Consider the following 14,758-nt stretch of genomic DNA (forward strand, 5'->3'; position numbering starts at 1 on the left):
GTTTAAAACCTAAGACTTTAACTTACTAATACTGCTGAGAACCTTGGACATTCCCTTAAAAATAAGCATTTAACCCCCAAAATAGACATGTACTAAGTTTGAGAGCTTTTAATATAGAATACAGAGTTTTAGTGCTAAAAGAACAATTTACAAATAATTTCAATTCCTTCACTCCAAAATAAGAATTTTTAAAATTGGTTATTAATCTGAATAATATGACAATTTTATTATTACATAGGTGGTATTACTGTATATTGAAAAATATTCAGGTCTCAATATAAAAGTGTCTCAATAAACATAAGTATAAAAGGAATTACAATCTAAAAAAATTTTAAACCATTTTCTGTCCCTCCATACGGGTAACTACTCCTATGATTAAGAATGTTTACATGTTTATAATGTAAATATATTTTTTGATAAGCAAATATTTACATTTTAAAGTATTATATAATAACTTTTCCATTTTAAAGCATTATATAAGGGTATCATATAGTTTTGCTTTCTATTTTTGTTGTTTTTTAAAATAAAACCATCATGAGATCTGCTTTAAGGATAACAGAGAAAGTTATCAATTCAAACTTTCAAACTTTCCTGGATCATACACTGTATCTCTCCAAACTCTTCTAAATTCCTAGGAGGCAAGTAAATTATAATTACATAATAAATATCAATTATTAAAATGTAATTGTTTCTTTTAATCAGCATATTACTTTAGAAGATACCTATCTATTAATTTATAATACAGTAGAGCAGTATTTTTATGATCCTTTGTGGTACTTGATATCCTTCATATAATTACCATGTACAGACGATCCTCACTTGGCAAGGTTCTAATATGCATGAATTTCAGCGACCATGGTTTAAACACACCAGTCCCCCAAAACACAGTTCAAATTTCAATGACCAATATACTGAGTAAATGTAAAGTACAAACTTGGCCCCTTCAATCTACAAAATCACTACACAGTAACATCTTGACCATGACTTCATATAAAGACTGTCAGTGGTTGGTCTCTGTGTATCTGAGATTCAGTTCACTCATGGACAGCAAAGTGGGTAGTTGTTTGGTCTTCTTGTCTCCCAGTGATAAACCCACATGATGTTTTACAAAAAAAGATAATCCAAAGAGGGAACTGGTGAAAGAAGAAAGAGAGGGAAGGAGAAAGGAAGGGAGGGAGGGAGGGAGGGAGGGAGGGAGGGAGGGAGGGAGGGAGGGAGGGAGGGAGGGAGGGAGGGAAGGGAGGAGGGAAGGAGGGAGAGGGAGGGAGAAAGGAAAGAGCAACAAAGGAGTATAAGGTGAGAATGTTGGAGGAGAAATTGAATTAAACATAAATGGGGTTATAGAAGAAACAGCAGAATGTGGGAATGTGGACACTGATGATGTTTGAAGGACTTTAGATATGCAGCCAAAGCCATTTGGCAAAGGAGAGTGCATCGAAAATGAAAAAAGGAGTTGTTCCAAAAAGGATGAAAACATCCTAAAGGAAGTGACACCAGCACACTAAAGATACTCTCGGGATATTTTCAGACACCGAAAGGACAAAGGATCTAATGCTGGACGCTGACCTCAGCTTAGGCAGGAGTATGTCCACCTGCCAAGGCATCCAAAGACTCTTGCTCAGCATTAGAAGTCACAGTATGAGAGGAAGGCAAGTTCAAACTACTCTTGATAAGTTTTTTTTTTTTTTTGGGGGGGGGGGTATATTTTTATTTAAAAGCTTAGATAGCTTTGATATTCTCCAAAATGTAGTTAATTTCCCTAGTTGGTTTTGGGGGGGGGGGGGGGGGAGGTTAAATTTTTATTTCAGAGGTAAGTTTTTTACAAAGAAAACTTTAACTGTGTTTCTAATTTTTAGATTACAGTGTACTAAGTAGCTTTAATCTCTTTTTATTTCTCCATACATTTCTAACCAATGTTTTAATGTTTGACAAAAAATTTTTAAAATCACGGAACAGTTGTAATTTTCTCATTAATGAAGTTGTTTTGCATGGTTTAACTCGCTTAATCATATTTATGTTTCCATAATATCATGCAAAGCAAGGACTGCCTGTATAGTGTGGTCATATATATTAGAACTTAAAATATAGTTTCATTATTTTAAATTATTATTTAGAGGCTCCTAAGCTGTAGCTTTGATTTTATGACATAGTGCCTGCCCGTATCTATGACAGATAGTCCACAAGTTATGTATCATGGCTACAGAAACCAAAATATTCCAAAAGAATGGTATTATAGGTAAAAAATAAATAAATAAACAAATAAATAAAATAAAATAAAATAATAAATAAAATAATAAAATAAAATAAAATAATAAAATAAAATAAAATAATAAAATAAAATAAAATAAAAAATAAATGAGGCTGCAGCATCAGAGAACTCGAGTCAAGCCTTGGAACCAACATTTACTTAGCTGTGTGACTCTGGGCAAGCTTCAGTTTAGTAATCTATAAGAGGAACGCGAACTGTTATGATAATGACATTTTGATAATTAAGATAGTGAATTTAACGCCCAAGGTATTATGTTAGCCGTTACTGAATTTGGTAACTGTGGTCCAGTTCCCATGACCAGAATTCCACATGGCAAACACATCTGTTTTCACAAATTTGAATCTGTGCAAAAGCAACTCTTTCATTTCAGAGTCAGGATATATTTGAATACAAATCCTCTTAGCTGGGTTTCATTAGATATAAAATATTGTATCTTCACAGCTAAAGATGAATTGACTTATCCAGACTATTGGGCAATAATTTTAAGTAAAAAACCCAGGTAATTATGTAATATGACATTAGATGAAAAGCCAAGTCATTTGAATTTTTGATAAAGGGGGTGGAAAAATCTCCTCAATATTCTATTATTGGTATTACATATAATCTCAATGAAAATGGATTATTTGAGGAGTTTTGCTTTCTTTCTCTCTTGAAAATCAAATGAATTTGCTCTGAAGACTGTAAATATCATTTGATTAGTATATATGATTACAAAAGACAAAGCTACTTCCAAAACACCCTTTATTAGGAAAAGCCTTTAAATAAAATAGAATAAAATAAAATTAAAATTAAAATTGGACTAAAACAAAATGTACTGAATGTGTCTGAAGCTTGTTTTAGAGGCAAGCGTGTTATAATGAATGAGGTAATGCCTTTAGGAGAATTTCTTTCTGCACTTTGCCAACCCAGATTTAAAATAAACATTTTCTAAGCCTAAAAGAGTAAGTCTATCAGTTCCTTCATAACAGCATCTCCGGAAAACATCAACTAGAACATTGTCTCTTTTGAGTGCCTATGCTCCACATGCAGTGCTAATTTCCACACTCAATATATTTCTGGTGAAATCACTTGAATATGGAATGGTATCCAAATTTTACACACACGCACACACACTTTTTTCCCCCCCTAGACAATTAAGGTTGATCTGACCAAAAAAAAAAGAATTACTAAATTATGGATAATTTTGTAAAACTCCAGCATTATTTTTTCTCTCAGCTACTGGGGCTTAGAGTGTCTTAATTGTATTTGGATGTCAGAGAGCAGTGCTTAAACTAAGATACACTGTGCTTTGAATTAATAAGTACTAAGCACTTAAAAGATTAAAATTACTAAACATTTTAACTGTGCTATTTTAATCTCCATTTGAGAACTTATCCAAGAGAGACTTGCTGAGTTAATTATAATCTTCTATAGTGAGTAAGAATAGTTGCCTTATTTCTCTTTCTATAATTTTTATCTTCTATTTGTACCGGAGGATTTTAGTTTTCACTGTAGGACTGGTTGTTTTGCCAGAAAATCTGAATGTTGAATTTGTAAACTGGTTAATCCAGTGCAAGTCTATAATATACCTTAACTATTATTGTTGTTGTTATTATGTCCCATAGAAATTATATTTAATTTCACTGAATGTTTACCTTCTCAATAAACACATTTACACATATTGAGAAGTGATAGATTCTTTTGTGAAGGAACAATAATAACAAAAATATATCCAGAATTTGAACGTTCATATTAGGACTTCTACAGGGGGAAAAAATTGAAGCTATTTTATAAGCTATTAATTTCCAGAAAGGCTTTATCCTGGTCATGTGACTCTCAATTTGACACTGGAGTGATTGGTGTGATTCTAGTAATGGTACGTGTGGTATCCATACACACAAATAGAACTTAGGAATAAATAATGCATTCTTCTCTGTTTGAGGTGAAGCATCTCTGGCAACAAGTATCCGTGCTCTGACCAAGGAGAACTGTGAAGAAAGCTTAACATAGAACCAAGAAACACTAGGTGAAAGGATCCAGCAGTTGGAAAAGAAAGGAATATATTTTGGAAAGTGTGGTGAGAAGAAAACTTCTTTTTTCTCTCCTCTTATGCATATACACATATGCAAAAGTCAGTCAGCTGGAAAAGACTCAAAAAAAAAAAGATGGAGAGGGACCCTTTCAACTTATTCGGAGGCCAGTATTACTGACACCAAAACCAGATAAAGACATAACAAGGAGGGGGGGAAAAACTACAGACCAAGATCTCTTATAAATATGGACCCAAAAATCCTCAACAAAATACTAGCAAAATGAATCCAGCAACATATAAGAATTTGACAACCAAGTGGGATTTATCTTAGGAATGCAACATCCAAAAATCAATAAATATAATGCACTGTATTAGTAGAATACAAAAGCCACACAATTGTCTCAATATGTGCAGAAAAAGCATTCGACAAAACGCAATACCTCTTCATGATGAAAACAGTCAATAAATGTAGACATAGAAGAGAACTTCCTCAACCTGATACAATACACCCACAGATAACATACTTAATAGTGAATGCTTTCCTCCTAAGATCAAGAACAAGACAAAGCATAATGCTCCTGCTACTTTTATTCAACATTATACTGATCTAGGTAGGCTATGATCAAAAGGCATATAAGTGTTGGCGAGGATGCGGAGAAATGAAAATCCTCACACACTGCTGGTGGAGAAGTAAAATGGTGCAGCTGCCCTGGAAACAATCTGGTAGTTCCTCAGAAGATGAAACACAGAGTCACCCCACGGCCCAGCAATTCACTCCTAGCATATATCCAACAGAATTAAACATGTGCACACGAAAGTTTGTATAAGAATGTTCAGAGTAGCATTACTCATTGTAGCCAAAAAGTAGAAACAACTCAAATGTCCATCACTGATAAATGAATAAATAAAATGTGGTATATCCATACAGTGGAATATTATTTGGCAATAAAAAGGAATGAAGTACTAATACATGCTACAACATGGGTGAACCTTAAACAGGTTATACTAAGTGAAAAAAGCCACACATAGAAGATCACATATTGTATAATTCCACTTATAGAAAATGTCTAGAATAGATAAATCTATTAAGGAAGAAAGTAAATTAGTGGTTTCTTGGAGCTGGAGGGTTCTGGGAAATGGGGAATGGCTGTTAATGGTATGTTGTTTCTTTTTGTGATAATAAAAATGTTCTAAAATTGACAATGGTGATAGTTGCACAGCTCTGAATATACTAAAAACCATTGGATTCTACCCTTTAAATAGGTGGACTGTATGGTACATGGATTATATCTCCATAAAGCTCTCTTTAAGAAAATCTACATAGACTCTTCCCCTGGCTGTTGTGATTACAGATGCTCTTTTTATGTTTACTGACATACAGTAGAAAAGTAAAGCTTCTGAGAAATATGTTTGGTTATAATGGTAATCTTAAACTATAAAGTCTATAATATTTTAACTACTCAAGTTATCAACTTTGTACCAGAAATTTGTATTTATCACAAGTAACTGACCAAATCTTGTTTTCATAATTTTACCCCATGAATATTCTGAGTCTTTGTTAAGCAGAGATAACATTTGATTTACTTAACTCTCTGTATAGCAAGTCCACTTATTAGGTTTTTTACTTTGAGCAAATGACGGAACACCTGTGCCTCAGTTTCCCTATCTGTAAAATGGGAATAATAGTACTATCTACACCATACAGTTGCGATAAGCACCAACCAATTAGACAAATATAAAAAAAATTGCTTTGAACTCTTACAGGTCATATAGCAAACTGACCACTTACTATCATTATAGAAAAAATTAAAATTGCCTTTAATAGAGCAGGTCTAAACAATATGAATATTTCTTCCACATCCATAATGATACAACAAAACATACCAATTTCAGCTTTATAGAAACATTACTGTTTTCTCACATTACATGTGAAAATGTATATCTAGTGTGATACTGGGGGGAAAAAATCCAGAGTTTTCTCCTGCTTAGTTTGACTCTCTGTGACATGAAGTTAAACAGAGGCTATTTATCAAAGATAAACATTTTAGCAGAAACATAGAAACTCCTTTAAACAGATTAGGTAATTTCATTTCCCCAGACAGGATCTACTTCTTTTCAATCTAATAAAACTAATTAAGGTACTTGACTGTTACTGGAAAATGTCAATTATAATATATCGGAAATAGCTGAGCCTTGAGGGCACCAAAAAGCCAAAATAATTTACCCAGTAATACCCTGAAAAATGTCTCTTAGAAAATAAAGAATGACACTAACTGAGTTGTTCACTATCAAGGTCTATTGTCAAGTTTTGGGACTCTTAGATGAATAAAATATATTTTCTTGGGGCACTGGGTGAAAAGGTAAAGGGATTAAGAAGTACAACTTGGTAGTTACAAAATAATCACGGGGATGTAAAGTAGAACACAGGGAATGTAATCAATAATATTGTAAGAACTATGAATGGTGCCGGGTGGGTACTGGAAATACCTGGGAGATCACTTGGTAGAGTATATAACTGTCTGACCATTGTGCTGTACCCCTGAAACTAATACAAAATAATACTGAATATAAACGGTAATTGAAAAATAAAATGTAAAGTTCTTTTAAAAAGTGTTTTCTTATATATATTTTTAATTCATATGCATTTGTGTTATGTAAAGGTTACTGCATACCCTAGGAAGAAGGAGTTCACTCTGACTTTCTCTGGAGAAAAAAGCAGCTCCACATTTAGATAGAGGCTTACCATCCCTTGCCCTTCCTGTCCTTTCTAGGCTTTATGCATTGACTGTTTATATCAAGTGGGAGTGGCAACCTTTTTGACACCTCAAAAACTGATGGACAGTTCCAGTCCAATAACTTAAAAAATTCTACTTTCATATTTACCATCCCATAGAGTCTTCACAACAACTCTACAAGGAGGCCTAGATGGGATGCTCACCTGGGCTGCAAGGTAATTATCTGCAGGCTGTTTCGCCAGACAATGCTGGGGGCACTGTTTAAATTATAGTCGCCGCCCTGGCCGGTTCGAATCAGTGGCTAGAGTGTCGGCTGTGGACCAAAGGGTTGCAGGTTCGATTCGGATCTAGGGCATATACCTCAGCTGCGGGTTTGATCCCCAGCCCTGTTTTGGGGCGTGCAAGGGAAGGCAACCAATCGATGTGCTTCTCTCACATCAAAGTTTCTCTCTCTCTCCCTCTCCCCCCTCTTCCCTCCTCCCTCCTTCCACTCTTTTTAAAAGTTGATGGAAAAAATATCCTTAGGCGAGGAGTAAAAAAAATTATAGTTGTCATAGATTTTTATATTATTACCATTTCCCAGCAGATGGCGGTATCATATTTTAAGGAAGGGGACATGGTTTGGTTTGGTTTTTCCCTCTAATTCCAACAAAAGTATCATAGAAACTAGTGATGGGCTAATTTATTACCTTTCCCTTTATGAATGTGTCTCAGAGAAGTGAAGCAACTCACCCACCATTCCTGATCCCCAAGGCAAAACATAGATTTTTTTTTTTCTATTTCAGAACCAGATTAAGTAAATACCCATGGATGGGAAAACATAATTTACACGCATAGATGGAATCTTGTAAGATAACAAAAGGCTTTGGCCTGATATGCTGTTTTCAATGAGTGTCTTTAATCCTAAGGAAGAAAATCTTAAAAAGTGCATATTCCTGGCATAGGGTGAATATCCCCACCTGTGCCCCCTGACAGCTTCACAAACTATCGACATTAACCAAGCGCAGGGTTCCATTTGAAGGCACACAGCTCTTCCTCGCATGCAGTATTTCAGGCCCTGGCCAAAAGAAATCCTGAGAGAAAAGAGAACTCTGAAAATAAAAACTCTCACATCCACAGTATGCTGATGTTATAAGCTGAGACATACTAAATTGACAGCTGTCTAATAGTACAGCAATTGCTATACCAACAGCAGCCACAATCGCAAAATCCTTTAAAAAAAGTTTGATCAGACCTCACTTGGTGGCAACATTCAGACAGAATTAAATTCCCTGGGCAGCAAAACTGCACCTGACTGATGGGAGGCCTCTTAGGGTCCTCACCGTTTGCTGTTAGTGTGAATACTCATGTGTTTCGCTACAGAAACGTTTGATCATTCAGTGCTAACGCTGACCCCATGGGGTGGGGGAAACAGAGTCTGACACCCCAGAGTATACTTTTTTTTTTGGATATTGATTACTTTAAGCTAGTTGTTTTTAAGAAACAAAAGACTTTGGAAGATCCCTTTTTCTTCCCCTTACCTGCCTAAAGGAATCCTGGAAGGGAGCTATCACCTTAGCTTAATATGAACTTAGTGTGGCCAACAGGGAGGAACCAAGCACAGCCCATTTGGTAGACCACCCTCTGTCCCATGGTTGTGGCCAGCAAGAATTTGTTTACCAAATGCTTACGTTTTCTCATCTGCCAGTGAATTGCCTACTTTCCCTTAGCCCTCCCGGACCCCCCTCACCCTCCTCAGTCCAGAAAGCATAGAAGCCTCAACTGCCCCACTTGTCCTCAGGCCCCATATTCTTATGGAACCCCCATATGTGCATATGTAATAAACTTAGTTATTTTTTCCTGTTAATCTCTCTCAATTTTTAAAAAAATCTTCACCCGAGGATATGTTTACTGATCTTAGAGAGAGGAAGGGAGAGAGAGAACATCAAGGTGAGAGAAAAACAGCGATTGGCTGCTTCTTGTACATGCCCCAACCAGGGACCGAACCCTCACCCGAGCTATGTGCCCTGACCAGGATTCGAACCTGAGACCTTTCGGTGTACAGGATGACGCTCCAACTAACTGAACCTCACTGGCCAGGGCTCTCTCATGTCAATTTAATTCTTAGGTAAGACCTAAGAAGGAAAAGAGGGGAAATATCCCCCTACACACACAGTATCAACCTACTTGTATTAGTGTAAACTGAGCAAAAAGATAAAGGAAAGTATTATCTACACAGAACTGGGCTTTGCAGTCAGGTAAAAGCCTATATGAAATTCATCTTCTTCCAGTGGCCATGCCTTCTTATCTTGATTCAAATTAATCACTGTAAAAACAAATTCTCTCTTAGCAGCCCAAAGCGCTGAGCAAGTGAAGTGCAGGATTTGCTGACCCTTGATGTAGTATTAAAAATAAGCCTTATAATAAATTAACTTTATTCGTTCTCTAGCCTCTTATTTATTTCTGCTAATCTCATTCTTTAGTCATCAATTTCTGCAGAGGTAGAACATTTTAAATACTGTTTGCTATAAACATAAATGATTGCCAGAGTCTTACCAGCCTCTAATTATCAACTATATGCAAAGAACCTCGAGGGATAACAGGCTGAAGATTAAGCTTCAAACTTAATCACCCAACAATCTTGTTGAACTAGATTCTCAGTTCGGCAGATCTGTGTGGAGCCCAACAATCTGTAGTTGCAAGAAGCCGCCAGGTGACAGTGTCGGTGGTGATGTTCCTCAGGCAAGATTTCCATCAGCACTGGATGAAGGTGTGGCAGAGGCAAGACTCCAACCAGAAAGCCATTTTACAATGAGAGAAGCTTAAACATGGCACTCAAAAGAGGCATCTGATCGGAAGATGCTAAAATTTAAGGCCCAGTTTATGTTGGAATTAGAACTTCTTGGTTTCAAATTTATACCTGTTCTGGATTTTTAATCATATGGTATCCTGGCTAGTTAGCATATAGAAAGTCCTTTGTGCCTTTTAAAGCTTAAAGTTTTGCTGTGAAATGTAACCACTATTCTTGAAGCTATCCATACAATTGCTTATGATAGGAAAGTTCATTTTCTATCATTTTCCTTGTATATAAAGTTTCTGAATTCTTTTGTTAGACATGTATTAAGATGCTTGCTGTCTCTCTGGCTCCTGACAGCAATCTAATTTGTGGCTCTAAGATAAATTTCTTAAAGCAATGAACATGAGATTTCTCAACACGTCTTCTGTTGTGTCTTTCTAAAATACTGCACTTTCAAGGTTGCTAGTTGAAGAAGCAATATTTTAAAAACTAATCTGGAGCTAACACGTAAGAATAAGAAACCCCACAACATGCTATGTATGCAATCTATAAGCAATTCACTCGAAGAGCCCTAAACAAAGTTCTTACCTGCATCAGTTGCTGCTTCAGTTTCTGTATTTCTGAAATGTTCAGCTCACTGAATAAGTCAGAGACAGGGTGCAGCGACTCTCCTTTCCTCAAAGCGGGAGTCCGGTAGTCTCCGTTCAGTTTCACCAGGGGCCCGTGGATGTGCCCGTTCACTTTGTCATCATTGTTCGGCTCGCTCCCGTCCTCAGCAAACTTGAGCCCATCGACAGAGATGCTGATGTGGTTATCATTGAGGGTGATGTACTGGGAGAGCTCCTTCCGCAGGTTGTTCTTTTGCTCCCTTTCGTTTTTCAGGGTCTCCAGGGCTTCTTCCAGCTGGTGCTCAGAGATCTCTTTCAAGCGGATAGCATCTTCCAGCTGGCTGTTCAGCAGCACCGTCTCCTCCTCAAACCGTTTAATCTCGTGCTTTAAGCCTTCGTACTCAACCTGAATCAGATAGGACAGAGAAGATTCAGAAAACTAAAATTTGCGTCTTACAAAACTGCCATCCGACGCTCTAGTGGACCTAATCATTAAAAAAATCAAAATGTTGGTCTACAAAATAAATCTCAAAAGCACACAGTATATACACTCTTAAGGTAACACAGGATGATTTCTTTATAAATTATATATAAATATAAATTCAATTCTTAGCAGAGATGAAAATGTGTCTTAGGATTACTTTTATGGGGTCCAATGGTCAAAAGGGGGCACTGTTGGCCAAATAAAAGATTTTTTTTTTTTTCTTAGTAATTGCTTATGAGACTATTCACAGCCAAGATTTTATCAAGACCCATGTCAAGGATCTAATCCTAACTCCAGTCTTTGTTGACTCACTCAAGCTAACAGCTCACTCCTTCATGTGCCATCATTGCCAGGATGCATCATACGATTAGAGCCCTAGCAAACTGCATGAACCAAGAAACAGGATGAGAAGACACTTAAAAATTGGTGACTGCCCAGCCGGGCGTGGCTCAGCGGTTGAGCGTCGACCTAGGATCCAGATGATCGGGGTTCGATTCCTGGTCAGGGCACATGCCCGGGGTTGCAGGCTCGATCCCCAGTCGGGGGCGTGCAGGAGGCGGCCGATCAATGACTCTCTCATCATTGATGTTTCTATTTCTCTCTCTCCCTCTCCTTTCCTCTCTCTGAAATCAATAAAGATATATATATATTTTTTAAATTGGTGACTGATATTTTAAAAACAGCATCAAAGTAGTTACCATGAGAAAAAACAGTTCTTTGTGGGATTCCTTATAGCAACTTCATACTTTAGTAGCTCTTTTTATTTTTGATCCACATAAGGGTTGGGAATACCATAATCTTTTCAGAGTTAGAAACTCTAATGATCCTAATGTGGCCCTGTATTCCCAAACCTAACACAGAGCTTTAATATGCAATTATATGGATGGCTGTGAGTTTATTACCTCCCTTTCCTACTGGGACTATAAGCTTTTTGAGCCAGTGTTCATGTCTTTTGTCCTTAAAAAAGTACATGGCCTCATAGAAAAATACCCTGGAAATACTGGTTCAATGAAATCAAACTGCATTGAATACATTCCCTAGGTCTCTTATGATATTATTACCTGATACAGAAATATATCCCTGGAGAAAATGTTTTTCATAATAGAAGTATAATCAAATTATTAATTTTAACAAGGGTTTTCAATGCTTAGATAACACATATTTGAGTGCTTTAGCTCAATATGTGAGATATTAGGAAAATGGAATTTATTATTTCTCCCCTCCTTCCACCATCACATCTCTAAAAATTAAAACTAACATAAATTCCTACCCTATGTTAAGTAATACTGCAACCAGGCAAATTTTCCTATCCCTCGTCCCCAGTACCAATACTGGGACTAGGCATAAAAAACTTAGCTGCTTACAGGGAATATTCGCTCCTGGAAGATGAGACCCAACTAAACTGCTTCCTCAAGACTCATGTCAAGATGCTCACTTTTGCCCAGCCAGCATGGCTCAGAGATTGAGCATCGACCTGTGATCCAAGAGTTCAAGGTTCAATTCCTGGTCAGGGCACATGCCCAGGTTGTGGGCTCGCTCCCCAGTAGGGGCTGTGCAGGAGGCAGCCGATCAATGATTTCTCATCATTGATGTTTCTCTCTCTCTCTCTCCCCCCCTTCCTCTCTCTGAAATCAATAAAGACATATTTATTTTTAAAAAAGTAAAAAAAGATGCTCACTTTGTTGTATCTCCCAACTCAAAGCTATTATGTCAAACTCAGTCTATCCCAACCAGTCTGCCACGAGGCAAAACTCAGTCCAGATCCTAAAATCCTATGAACACCCTTCCCTAAATCTCCCATCCTGAGACATTACTAAGGTCCTGTCAAGGTTGTTTCTTATATAAGAAGTCTAACAAACAGTTTTGCTTCACTGGTGGATTTTTCTGGTGGTCTGTCGGGGAACTGACAGTTGACTTGATCTCTCTCTTTGTTTTAAAAAGCATAAAGGTGAAAAATGCATTTATAAGGTTGGACCTGATTTCATGTTGGACACAGAACCAAAGCAGCACACAGGGCGATGTGGCTAGAGCTTTCAGTCAACTCTTTGATGTTCCCTGTATTTCATATTTAGGACCACATATAAAAAGTGGTTTGGTAAATAATAATTACCTTAAATTTTAGTTTCCTCTCTAAGTTGAAGAATGAATGTAAGAGAAATTTTAAAACAATTTATTCATTCTTTCAACAAGTATTTATTTAATGCCTTCTATGGGTCAGGCTCTCTTCTAGGTGCTATATCGTAGTAGAGGGAGATGGAAAATAAACCAATATATAGAAACTATAAAGGAAGCAAAAAGTGCTATTTAAACAATTATTTAGAAAATAATAAGGAAAATGGAACTTCAGAAGCAAAGAATCTTCTAGTTCTTTGAACTAAGCATTTTACAATGCTAACAGCTTTGCTGCGGAGACAAACATCAAACAGGCTGGAGAGGGTACTTTGTACAGGGAGCTTCAGTTTAAAGCAACATTAGACGAATTTTGAGACTGAAAGCCAACCATCATCATCATCTGCTTGAAAAAAATCTGTGGTATAAATTGTTATATTTACTATTTCATTAATTATAAAGAGAGTTTATAATAGAGGCTAACCGTGTGAATCACGGCCAACAGTAGGAGAAAAACAAACCAGCATTTTCTTAATTGGGAGAGAACTAGGACACGACAGTGTACCCATTTGCCAGGGAATGAGCCAGAATGGCCCTTTGTATGGGAAATGATTTAAAATTCATTAACTAGACACTTAATTGGGAAACTATCATATTGCATCTAGAAAATACAACTAAAGAGATATATACATTTTCCCTTTTTTTTTTTCAGACGTCTGAGTGAAGCATTTGGTTCCCATGTTCCAATTACGGGTGGAAGGGCAGGTAAACCGTAAACAGAAGTCGGCTCGTACAAATTCCCACAGAAGCAGCATCTGGGTTAATGAGTACACACGGGATACCTTGGCAGCCTTTCAAGAATACCTAATACTGGCCTGAATTAACCTCCTGAGTAAAGGAGCCTCCGTCAGTGGGGAGATCCCACAGCGAGGCTGTCTGGCCGAGCTCCTGCCTACACAGAAGGCAGGGAGGACTTTTAGGAATGACGAGTAATGGCCACTTTAAATACTTGCGCTTCAAGTATATTTGCTTCAAGTACTCTACATACTTCATCAGAGACCAAAAAAACAAACCACAAAAAAAAATTTTTTTATTTTAAGAAGTTTCTGAGAAGCATAATTTTTTTTTAATCCCCACCCGAGGATATTTTTCCCATCGCTTTTCAGAGAGAGTGCGGGGGGGGGGGGGGGGAGAAACATTGATGTGAGAGAGACACATCAATTGGTTGCCTCCTGCACTTGCCCTGACCGGGCTGGGGATCGAGCCTGCAACTGAGGTACGTGCCCTTGGCCGCAATCGAACCCGGGACCCTTTAGTCAGCAGGCTGATGCTCTAACCACTGAGCCAAACCAGCCAGGGAAAGAAGTATAATTTTTAAAAAATTATTTTTAATTTTCTCCACTGCGAGCTCAATGATCCCAGTGAATTCAAGAGCTGGAATGCCCATGGTACTGAGAGCCCTCCACTCACACGCAGTGATCCAGGCTTAAGGGGGAGGCGATGAGGTAAGATCCCATGGTGATATCCTGTAACCCTTTTCTCAAGGTTTGAAGCCCCCCTCTGCACTCCTTAGAAGACATCTTGTTCCCCCACATTCCAAAGATGGGGGGAAATGGCAATGATCAGAAGTCAAATTTCAATTGTATCAATACCTAGATTGTTTTTCTTCTTTTAGATATTTCCTTTCTTCTCTTAACCCCTGTATCTATCAAAACCAGTAATAGTTTGGGATCGAGCTACCAACTTGAGCAGAAAACATAAGTAGA

General features: G+C 37.3%; 1 protein-coding gene across 6 annotated transcripts in view; it reads right to left on the reverse strand.

Annotated features, from left to right (window-relative positions):
* The window catches only part of BICD1 (BICD cargo adaptor 1), a 168,450-nt gene that overhangs the window by 36,400 nt on the left and 117,292 nt on the right, over window positions 1-14,758 (reverse strand). For all 6 annotated transcript variants that reach the window (XR_013998103.1, XM_081127014.1, XM_081127016.1 and 3 more), the window contains exon 4: window positions 10,380-10,805. Coding sequence is in view for 5 of the 6 variants with exons in the window: in XM_081127014.1 (XP_080983140.1) it covers window positions 10,380-10,805 (426 nt within the window). In the remaining variant the exon portion in view is untranslated. The remainder of the gene's footprint in view (window positions 1-10,379; window positions 10,806-14,758) is intronic.

Source organism: Miniopterus schreibersii, assembly GCF_964146895.1.
Source record: "Miniopterus schreibersii genome assembly, chromosome: 2".
In the NCBI taxonomy this organism is placed as follows: Eukaryota; Metazoa; Chordata; class Mammalia; order Chiroptera; family Miniopteridae; genus Miniopterus; species Miniopterus schreibersii.